At 36.6% G+C, this 12193-nt stretch overlaps 1 protein-coding gene across 6 annotated transcripts in view; it reads right to left on the bottom strand.

Annotated features, from left to right (window-relative positions):
- Positions 1-2984: 2984 nt before the first annotated feature.
- Positions 2985-12193, bottom strand: part of LOC134741675 (DNA-binding protein D-ETS-4) — a 75938-nt gene continuing 66729 nt past the window's right edge. For all 6 annotated transcript variants that reach the window (XM_063674541.1, XM_063674540.1, XM_063674544.1 and 3 more), the window contains exons 5-6: positions 5384-5527; positions 2985-4008 (exon numbers count right to left, since the gene is read on the bottom strand). In XM_063674541.1, the coding sequence (XP_063530611.1) occupies positions 3818-4008; positions 5384-5527 (335 nt within the window). In that variant the 3' untranslated portion in view covers positions 2985-3817. The remainder of the gene's footprint in view (positions 4009-5383; positions 5528-12193) is intronic.

Genomic DNA, 12193 nt, shown 5'->3' with positions numbered 1-12193 from the left:
TACGGGGAGGTGAAATTCGGCCGAGCTTGCCGGGGACTCTTAACATTGACGTTTGTTACGTGTCGTTCTTGGTTGTGAATGATGTTGCAGTGTCTCAGCGTACGTCTAATTATGTAAACGAAATAGATCCAATCATTATTTTATTAACTACCAATTAAAGTTAGGTACTATATACTTAATATCTAAAGTTATCTAGAAATATATTCCCCTTAACGTGGAATAAAATTAAATCTGTGCTACCTTTGCTTTGTGCAGAATTATTGATGAAGAAAAACCGCACTAGCACTGAATATATTTAATTGCGCCCTAAAGGCATTTCCACAATTTCGTTGAATTATTCTATAAGATGATATGAACCATAGGTTTCGCGACTTATACTCACGCTGTAGTACTTGCAGTAGTTATGGCGACTGCGCCAATGATTTTGAAATATTATACAGCAGGTTCACAATGAATTAAGGTTTGTATTACATATAATTTATAAGTCATGGTCACATTTTAACATTTCTGTCTAGTGGTCAATTTTATTTTAATACTTTATAATTTTATATAAATAATACGTATTAAGCTGACCATACTAACTAGGTATAACTACATTAACTAAATATTTCTGTATAATGTACCTATAATATCGGTAGCTTATGTTGCGACTGTGGCAGACAGACGGTCACTAAAGAGCTTTAACTTTTGAAAAATTGGCAGTCACATTTGAATCAATTGTAGGTAATACCTATTGGACAATTGGAGTAAATGTGCAATTGTTCGGGACCGCGGATATCGTGTTTTAGAATTTAAATTTGTTGTAAGTTTTAACACTTTTAACAAAAAAAAGTACATAGTCGATGAGTAACCTCAAATAAATATATTACGACGGACGATTGTTTCTCGCGTCCGCAGCGCAGGAGATACCTACCACGACCCTGCACGTGTCCCCTGGTTGGTGCTAAAGAGTGACAAACCTGACGGCGAATTAATAGGCAAAAGTGAATACTACAGGCGAAAATGCGATTGGCTCAACTTCGGGCCCACATATGCACAGATTGCACAGCTCCTCACAGAGCATTTTGACGAGAGATGTCGGACCTTCAGTTCGCATCTTGCAGATTAACATAGAGGGTATAAGCGCAGCAAAAAGTGTGTGCTTAGGCTCTTGCATGAAAATAAGATAGACGTAGTCAACATTCAGGACGCAGCTGCTTGGCTTAGCACCCTGAACGTTGATGTTTAATGCTTAATATATATACTATAGAATAATGTATAACTAATTGCCTATTAACGTATTTATGCCATACGATTAAATAAATAAATCTTTATCTCTCAACTTTTTCTTGATGTCTATATCATTTAAGTCACTAAGCCAAGTTTGGTGTCGTTTTCATATAAATCGGGGATGCCGAGTTCATTTATGGTATACTGATTTAAACTAACACGATTTTCACTCATAATTTTAAAACTAACACGGGATTAATCGCGTACAAACTTACGTTTATTTATGGCCTGACGTTTCGAACGTGACGGTACGTTCGTGATGGTCACAGGCAGACCAACCAGATGGTTCATTTATGGCATAAATGATACCATAAATTTTATGGTATCATATTGACACCAATCCGAAGTAACAACATATAAAAAACAGAATAGAATAAATTTTCTTCTTCATACCCGCTGAACCAATTTAGTTAAAATTTGGTATAGAGATAGTTTGAGTCCCGGGAATGAAAATACCATAGTTATTATCCCAAAAATCATCCCTTAAGGGTGTGAAAAGGGAGGTTTAAGTTTGTATGGGGAATCAATAACCGCTGAACCGATTTAGATGAAATTTGGTATTGAGATAGCTTGAGTCCCGGCGAAGAACACAGGAGTTTTTATCCCAAAAATTATCCCTTAAAAATGAAAAGGGAGGTGGAAGTTTGTACGAGCAATCAATAACCGCTGACTCTATTAAAATGAAATCTAATCCTTTGATTCAGTTGAAAATGATACCAAACTTGACTTAGAACTTAAACCTAACAGCGCCACAACAGAACTTTTGGCATCGCGATAAGCTCAATCGCATTGATATTGTAGGTATTAATGGTACTATAGAGTAACTATCCTAAATAGCAAACGCGTGTAGTAAATCCGTAGTGGTATCGTGGTGAGCTACGGCGGCGGCGGCCGTGCTCCCCTCCACGGCGAAAGGCACTTTCACTCAGCGGAATTCGACTGTTTGTGACGTCATCATTTGCGCAACCTGATGCAACTTGCGCCAGACTATGCATTTTGAGGTTTTTGGAGCAGTTTCATAATTTTTCGTAGTAATTTTTAGCGGTTGTATTCTATGTAACCAACATGTTAACTTGTAAATTTAAAATCGATAAACACAAAGCACTATAAAGTAATATTTGTACGTACATTCTTTATTTTTACGAAAACTTAAAGTAACTTACGTATAGTCCTTTTTTTAAGAAATTATTGATACCCTCTACGAGTTTCCACCCCATTTTTTACACCTTTAAGGGATGATTTGGACATAAAAACTATTTTATATCCTTCTCCACCCACAACTCAAACTATCTCAATACCAAATTTCATCTAAATCGGTTCAGCTTCAGGGGTTATTGTTTCCCCGTACAAATTTCCACCACCTTATGGGGTGAGTTCTGGTATAAAAGGTACTCTATGTCCTTCCCCGGGACTCAAAAACTATCTCCTAGGTATACCAAATTTCAGCTAAATTGGTTCAGCGGTTTAAGCATGAAGAAGTAACAGAGAGACAGACAGACACACTTTCGCTATGTAATATTAGTATGGATCTAATAATCTTCGGCAACTCCGACATCTTTTTCATTATATATATGCGCAACTAAAAATAGGTAGTACATATGTACCTAAATATTTATCCGATGAAAATATTGTCACATTGATGAATTAATTCGTTATCAGGTTTACTAATCTTTACAAATATATTATGAGGATAAATGAAATAAAACGGCGATAAAAATGATCATTGAAATTTATTATTACGTGATAAAATATTATCTACATTAGTTTGGTCCAATAAACTTACTTAGACATAATTTAATGAAGACACTAACTGCGTCTTGGTTTGTATAAAACTAATAAAATCTCTTCAATGCACCTAACTTACCCGACACCGTTTTTATTAATTCACGTCTTCTTATCGGCGGGTGGTGAAATATATCACAATTTACAAATTTTGTCCCCAATAAATATCCTTATCTATTTGGCACAAAATTCTAATTTAAATCGGTACCCAAAATTTGCCAATTCACCGCCTTCATTCCAATTCTTAAAATAAAACTAGGTACTACTATTTATCGATTGCTCTTTGCAAAGTTATATTAAAAAGGTACCTAGGTACAAAAAATTACAAAATCTTATACATACCTACTTAGGTATATAGATATTTACACGACAATTAATAACTAAAAGTTCATAGAACGTACACGGGCTACATCATAGATATATGGGATAAACATTACCAGCTTTCGACGAGCACGGCCGTAGCGTCGACCAGTGTGCTCATTTAGTCGCTGGTAAAAAAACTTACTTTAACGCACACAGCTATTTCCCGTCCGATAGAATTCCGAAGAAAATTACCTTTCTCGAATTGTATGGAGGGAATAAAACATCGCCTAATAACTCGGTCTCGGGATAACGTACCGCCGAGAACAAGTGTTCGGGCCGAGACTCCGCGGAGCTTGCTGCGCAAGGCCGGGAGCCTCCGTGACGACCGCATTACCACGGCTCTACACACCTTATTTACAATAAATATTTACAGATAACTAAAACTACGGACAGAGTACTCGTATTACAAACAGTACGGATGACAAAATTGGTATACGAGTCTCTGGCTTCGTTCCGTTTTCTTCATGATTCCCTTCTTGTAGTACTGGCGGATGCTTCTAGACAATTTGTCGTAGTTCATCGCCGGACGGTTTTTCCTCTTGCCCCACAGCCTCGCCACTCGGACGGAGTCCTCGATCTTGAACACTCCGTTACCTGTGAACAACGTGACAGGAATTAAACATGCAACTTGTTAATCAGGGAAATTAAGATTCAGCTTGACGTGGCACTTTCATGATTTGATTTCGTTCTGGTGTAGTAGGTGTGTTTGTTTTGTATGGTTAGTTAGGTATACCTTCTTTATCTACAGACTTTACAAATGCTATAATTGCAAAACTTGTTCAATGCCATGTTGTGTTGTACCAAAAAAATCATCGTATTTGTTCTACAAAGAGCCTATTAAACAAAACAATGTTTCTACCTCATAGCCGAGTCACGACAAACACTCAACCTTTGCTTTAAGACATTTTATTAAGTACCAGGTGGCAAGTAAGCGGCTGGATCACCTTGAAAGCCGAGAATGTCGTTGCTCCAGTGAATTAAGGTCTGACAATCGTAAATGTAACATGAATACTAAAGCGCGATAGGAATAATCTCATATCGCACTTAATTTAGGAATTACTGATATTTGATGATAATAATAACAGATTCCCAAAGATAATACAATTATATTAAATACATTTCTGTATTTATACAATTTAAGTGTTATTTGGGTGTTATTTTGGTTGGGTTTGATTCCACTGTAAACAAAGGAATGTGTCTATACACAACCCCCCACTACTATCCCCGCCGAGTTATTAGGCGATGTTTTATTCCCCCCATACAATTCGAGACAGGTAATTCTTTTTTTCTTCTTTCGTTCTTCGGAATTCAATCGGACGGGAAATAACTGTGTACCCCCCTATACCTAATTCCCGTCATTCAGTGATGGATTTTTCTGCTCGTCACGTCGAGACAGATGGATATGACCGACATATCTGTACTGTACGTATGTATATCTCTGGCCATTCGGATTTTGCTTATTTAGTCACTAGTTTAGAGAGACGATGTATTCCCGAACAAATTAGGTACATATATAAATACTATATATATATGCTCCAAATAAAATAATTACAGGTTAGCAACTAATACTTACAACTCTTCCGACTCTGCTGATTACATTAACATGTAATTATCGTATTTCTTGGAAACGTATAATGAACAAACAATTAAGTACCTACCTACTTATGAGGCTTCTGATACAACTAGATAAGTTCAATCGTCAGTGGTCATAGTTAGTATCAACAGCGGGTTATTTAAGTAGTAATTTGTAATAAGCCAATTAATAATTACTAAGGTGACATTAAATAAGTAGATTTATCATATCATAGTGATAACTCCTGATAAATTGTATGACACATGAGCGGCAGCGGCGCGCTCATTCTTTCTTCCGTGCACATGACTAAGATTAAGAAAAAAACGAAAGAAACCCAAAGGATTTTAACTATCGCTATGCAACTATGCTGTATGAAGCAAAAAGCTGAATACTCACTTCGATCGAGCCACCGTATGGCGGAGCCATGCACGTGGGGGGACGCGAGCAGCTCCTTAAGGAACTGCCACAGGTGTATGTGCGTGCTGCCGGTCTTGGTCTTCCCGCCTGGAGCGCTCGTGATCACAGACTCGGACTCCTCGTCTGTAGAAAAAAAACTAGTCAAAATTCCTCAGGTCGTTTTTGATTCAATATTTAGGTAGGGATTGCTAACTTTTCTTTTCTGAGTGGGTAGGTAGAGGTTCTATTTATTGAGACGTTCTACCAAGCTCTAGTTCGATGAAGTGGCGTTTTAGGATACCGTAGTAAATTTTATACATTTATGAATATTTTATTTACTATCGGTCAAAAGTTTATTTTGTGCGATAAATTTTCGCAGTGCTGATGTCGACATTTATTTCAAACTGATCTGTAACTGTTTCCAGGTGTGTTTTTGATGGAATCAGTCCAAAACCGGTTTTTTACCGAAACCGAAGTTTCGGTCGGATACTACTGAAAAATACAATCTTGTATTTTCCGGCGCGACCAAAAGTTAAACCATGAATCTGAGAAAGAGCAGCAGAGCATGAGCAGAAAAAGCGTTATTATTGTTTGTCCTTGTTACAGTGTTTTTTTTTAATTCTCTACCGTAAATTTGTATTGTTTATGGTGGGCTACAAATCTGCTCGACCAATCATATATTATTTTCGCATTGCGTATGTTCTGTCCCTCACGGGCACACGCAGTAGGCCATAGGAACCTTCTATGGTTCTGTCTGTCACCAGGCTGTATCTCATCAACCGTGATAGCTAGACAGTTAAAATTTTAACAGATGATGTATTTCTGTTGCCGACAAAAAAGTTCGGAACCCTCGGTGGGCGAGTCCGACTCGCACTTGTCCGGTTTTTTTTTATTAGTCGGCCGCAATTTTAGGCATGACTAACTGCGCTGTGAATGTAAATGTTTAGATTTCCAAAAAAACTAAACTGTTTAAACCTAAGTAAAGGTAACTTTCTACTTGCGGGTATGTAGTTAAGTAAATAAAGGTATATAAATCACGTCGAGTCAAATAGTAGAAGTCAACATTTATAAAATAATATAGGTACCTACTTAATAGGAGTAAAACATTCTTTCAATGAGTCATTTCATTGCTGATGAGAATGAAAAGTCATGCATTTCTGCCCTTCCGGTCTCACAGCATTGATTTCCAAATGTTTAACATACCTATATATTATGTGACTCATACTTAATATACTGTATTTATGTTAAACATAATGATTATTCGAAGGTTATTGTTCGATTTTTTTAAAGCATTAACAATATGCTTCAGGTACCTGTGATGTAAAAAAAATGTAATACCTACATTACATTTTTTTACATCACCATAACCTACCTAATAATTGAAGAGACATAAAAACCGGGACAGCCAATTTGGCATGTGTAAAACTACATGCGTTAATGTACAACCTATAAGCACACCTCACCTACACCATTGACATGTAGTTACTTATTATAAGCTAGCCGCCCCAACCTAGATACTCGTAATATTTTTGAGCATAATTTTATAATGTTTCCAACATTTACCAATGTTCATAATCGCGATAGATAATCTACCAGTAGTAGCGTATGCTCCGGTTGCATACTAAACAGGCATTAGACATACGCTCTAAGTATGATATTCGACAATTTAGGACCATTAAGGGTACAAGAAGACGGGTGGCAGCTGATGATGGACGCGCGACTTCGTGGAACAGTGTAGTAAGAACTAATAGCTTCGTAGACTTGGCGGGGCCGTGCCTCGTGCGCAGCATTTCAGATAGCTCGTAATTTTATTATGAAGAAGAACGGGTATCTTTTTTTTGTAAGCGAACAAGTAGTAGTACTAGTAGGCACATAGGTAGTGGTCTAGTGATAATAACACTTTGTTGTGCAAAAACCAGTAAACAAAGTTAAAAAAACAAATAGTAGATTGTTAATCAAGGGTTGAATGGCACCCATTTCTGCCGAGGTAGTTTGGCGCTCGAACGCAGCGAGAGCGCCAATAGTCCGAGACGGAAATGGTGCCTTTCACCCGAGTTAAACACTACTTTTCATATCGAATGCGAGGAAACCAAACATAACAAGGCAATTTTGCAAAATCAGTAATGAAAGTACCTACGGCCATGTTTTTTTCCTTAGGACTTACTTGCAATCGGAAACTTTACATGTGTGAAGATAAATAACCCCTAGCGAAAAACAATTAGACTGAAATATTTACGAAAACACACATATTGTAACAAACTGCAATAATTTTAAAATGATTTGTTCATCATAACAAGAAAATCAGCAAGATTGCCTCTTACTTTTTAATTTTTTACTTTTTCGTTCTACAACTCCTACAATGTTGGCAGTATCCAAACTCAAATACTTAAAATGTATGCGTTTTTTCGATTTAAGTATACTTATATTCATTTAAAGTGTATTAGAGGAATTTAAGAAGTAAGTCTAACACTTTATATAGTATTTTTAAAGCCAGTCAAAGCTAGCGTGACCTTGTAAGGCCAGTGCTAGTTGTACCGAAGTGGGTCCACGGGAAACACAAAAAGCCGACTTGACGTATAAGGGTTACCCAGGATGACTGACCAGCGATGGCTGATTGATCGTTTAACTGTAGTGAATGAAGAGGACCGTTCTGAGATCATTATAATTCCACATCGAATGAAAATCCTATAAAAGGTCTATGGAACAAAATTAATGAAAGAGGAAACAAAATCAAAATAAAAAATAATAATAAATAAATAAATATAAATATTATAGGACATTCTCACACAGATTGACTAAGTCCTATGGTAAGCCCAAGGAGGCTTGTGTTATGTGTACTCAGACAACGATATATATAATAAATACTTAAATACATAGAAAACACGGGTGCATTACAGTTGTTATAATTACTTTTCATATATTATAATTTGGTATATCGTTACTTTGAATAACGTAATAAATGGCATACTACCGTAATACCTAATTAACGGTACACATAATGTAATTATTGGTATAATGGTCATAAGGCATATTTACACTTCGTCTAATATATATTGCCATAGTTATTACATACTCTAAAGCATATTATTTGTTATAACAACTGATATCACATAATTAATTGTGTGGCATAATAGTTGCATGATATAAGTTGGTTAGGTTAGGTTAAAACTACGAGTCCGCACAAACGAATAACTACCTAGCAAAAGGCGAGTTAGGTTAGGTTAGAACTTTGACCCCCCGTAAAATGAAATACCTAGGAAAAAGAGTGATTTAGGTTAAGTTTGAACTCCGGCACCCACAGAATCGAATTCCGTGAATAATTTTGTCAGGTTAGGTTAGAACTGAGACCTGACCTCCCTAGAATAAAATAGCTAGCCACTAGGATAATTTGTATTTAATTGTAGGACCTGCGTACTAGTTATAAAAAGTATGTAAAATGTTACGTTATTTTTAAATAAAATATGCTAAAAATGGTTATACAATTTTATTTTATTTTATTAATTCAAAAAATTTACACAGCATTACAGCGAACTAATACACTGAGATAATACACTGAGAATATATGTATCTATAATTGATTAAATTATATAAAGTATTACGTTATATGAAAATATAATATAACAAATGTCATTATAAAACATGTCCATATACTATTTAAAAATTATATTACAACAGGCATTATATCAATGATAGTTTAGATGAAATCACAATATAACAAAGGACACGTATAATAAAAATTACATTATAACATATAATAATATATCAAATGGCGTTATAACAAATGTATGTTATTATAAATATATTTATATTAAACATTACACACCCAGAAAACACCCATGACTCAGGAACAAATATCTGTGCTCCTCACACAAATAAATGCCCTTACCGGGATTCGAATCCAGGACCATCGGCTTCGCAGGCAGGGTCACTACCCACTAGGCCAACCGGTCGTCAAATAATGCCAATTTTTTGTCTGAGCGTAGTAAATAGGTACAAAAAAAAATGTAAGAGATAATTATTTGAGACAATTGAGATCCTTCTGCTATCGGAATCGTTGCAGACTTTTCTTGGTCTAACTCTAGTGTTCCATAATAGTGTCCTATTCATTTTCATTGTTCTTTAACACGATATACTACGTTTTACTTTTGTACGTTTTTATGTTGAGCTTTAATACTTTTAGAACCACGATCTACACAGCCCACAGAACCACTATTTTTTTATTAGGTCAATCCATAAGATAATGAATATTTGGAACATAATTTCATTTAACATTAACAATATTTATTTCAAGAGGGTGGCATACACGTAACAAAATATATTATGTTTTTTTAGTATATCAACGTATTGCACATTATTCGATAGGTTTAACAAAGATTATTTCTAACGTGATCGGTTGAGCCATTAATAAGAATTTTCCAAAAAAACTCATCTTATTAAAAACACGTAAGTGCCACGAAGACACCTGACCTGCCTTTTGATTGTATGGGCTATTGTATCGTATGAAGATGAAGGTACAGAACCCTCCAATAAGCGTGATCCGACACGCACTTGGCCGGGGGGGTTTTATGCCATTTCAACGAATTATAGGTGTTTCATTGTTCATATTATGTATAAAGAAAAGGCCTACTGACATTTTCTTCAACGGTTTTAAACACGTTGTGACTGGTCGTATTCCTATAGCCTAGTATTAAGCTCATTTTTCATTACAAAAACATAGAAGATGGGAAAATATACCTTTGTAAAACTGAAATCCTCTTCAGTCGCATATTTCGTTCATAATTCCACTAAATATTCTGACAGATGAAACTTGAAACACTTAATTCCATGTTTTATTATTTAACACTAGTGTTCTCGTTAAATTGATCCGTATTTTAACTTAGAAATAAACAAAAAGGTTCAATAACAAATTGCAGCGCACTGACAATGACACGGAGACTGACAGCTTGACAGGATGTCGAACTGACGTTTAGGTGCTCCTGGTACAATATAACATGCAATAACGTTTTTGATACTACATTCTGATCGTAAAATTTACGTGTAAAGATAGTTAAATCTTAATTTCCGGAAGTTGTTTTAAACATATTTGTTATTAATAAACGTAAAACACGTTGAAGTGAGTGAAGAATTCGGAAATAAACTAAAAATATCATAAAGTAAAATAATATATCAGATTCATACGTAATGGATTTCAGAACGCACCTTCTTTTATTATTTGTTTGGGCTCCTCAAACTGAACTGCTATCTATGTGTGCGTGAAATGTGGATGTCGTTGTAAATGTCTCTGTCCTTCTAAAACATCGCATGCGTGAAAGGGATAGATATCGGGGAAATCGACATTTAGTGATTGTAAACGTTAAGATATAGGCCGTAAGGATTAGTAAACACAATTGGACATATGACCTTCTCCTTGAGTCGAGCGCCGTTACGTGCCATGAGGCGAACGACCTCCTTCTCAATTCTGGTATCCTGGTACTTTTTGGATAATGTTTGTCTTAATAAGTCGCCTGTCGCTTGTCGCCGGTCGCTTGTCGCCTGTCGCCTGTCGCCTGTCGCTTGTCGCTTGTCGCCGGTTGCTTGTCGCTTGTCGCCTGTCGCCTGTCGCAAGTCGCCTGTCGCTACTAAAAGGTATAAAAGGCCGGAGTGGGCACGGGGGGATTCATTCATTCTTCAACCATCGGACTAGTCGTGACTCTGGCTTTTGGGTGTAATTTTCGTACTGGTAAGCGAAGTTTCTCTGCTACTTTTTCTGTGTTTGTTTTACTTGGAATTATCTTGGTAAATTTAAACTTAGAATTTGTGTCTGCGTTTGGTTTTACGGGGACAATATCGTCGTAACGCTGAACCTAGACTATTGTGGAGATTCTTTGCTGCTATGTATGGGGTTTATTTTATTGTAAAGTTTTCGATACTGAATTATTCCGAGTGCCGCCACGTTATGCAGGGACAATATCGTTGCATAGCAAGGACTTGGAATTGGTCTGTGTTTGGTTTTACGGGGACAATATCGTCGTAACGCTAAACTTGGACTATAGTGGAGATTCTTTACTGATGTGTTGTGTGTAGTGTTGAGTGCCGTGAAGTGAAATTTTCTACACTGTATTGTTCTAAGTGCCGCCACGTTATGCAGGGACAATATCGTTGCATAGCAGGTACTTGAAATTGTGTCTAGGTTTAATTTTGCGAGAAGTAATTTTCGTAATGTTAAGCTTGGATAATGGTGCCTAAGGGAATTTCACTTCTTTATTTAGTTTATTTTGTGAGAAATTTATACTAGTAAAATTACTCTTAGTTATTTTAGTGTTTTTTTTCTATGGGGTCTTTTGCTATTTTTGAAGCTAGATCATTGCTTGGACTGACAGTTTGTCCAACTAAACATTCATCACGCCTGGCGGTGTTAAAGGTGATGGGTGGTTAGGAGTCTTTTAGTTCCAGGCTTGAGAGGGCCTGGCATCTCTTCTTTACCAACATAAGAGATGAACTATCTCCCAGGTCTCAAAGCCCAGCTGTTAGATGGAAGTGAGGGCATCACGTGCGTGCCATTCGGAGTAATCTGAGCTCACTAAAGTCGGCAGTAATTGGGATCTGGTCCCCTATTAAATATATTTATATATTTCGGTGCTCTGGAGCATGCTAGTGCTGATTGCGGGGAAGGATTCTGTCGTGATTATTATTATATACTTAGTCTTAGTTGCGGCAGGACTTCTCATGTGGTTGGTGCTGGTGTGTGCAAAGGGTTCCGATCCACTGATAGACACGGAATAGGGCGACTTACCTCCTAATTCTTTGGCTTGCGAGCATAGGAGGGGGAGT

Source organism: Cydia strobilella, chromosome 5, assembly GCF_947568885.1.
Source record: "Cydia strobilella chromosome 5, ilCydStro3.1, whole genome shotgun sequence".
In the NCBI taxonomy this organism is placed as follows: Eukaryota; Metazoa; Arthropoda; class Insecta; order Lepidoptera; family Tortricidae; genus Cydia; species Cydia strobilella.
Note: the sequence above shows the minus strand (reverse complement) of the source record. Positions and strands in the feature narration are given on the sequence as shown.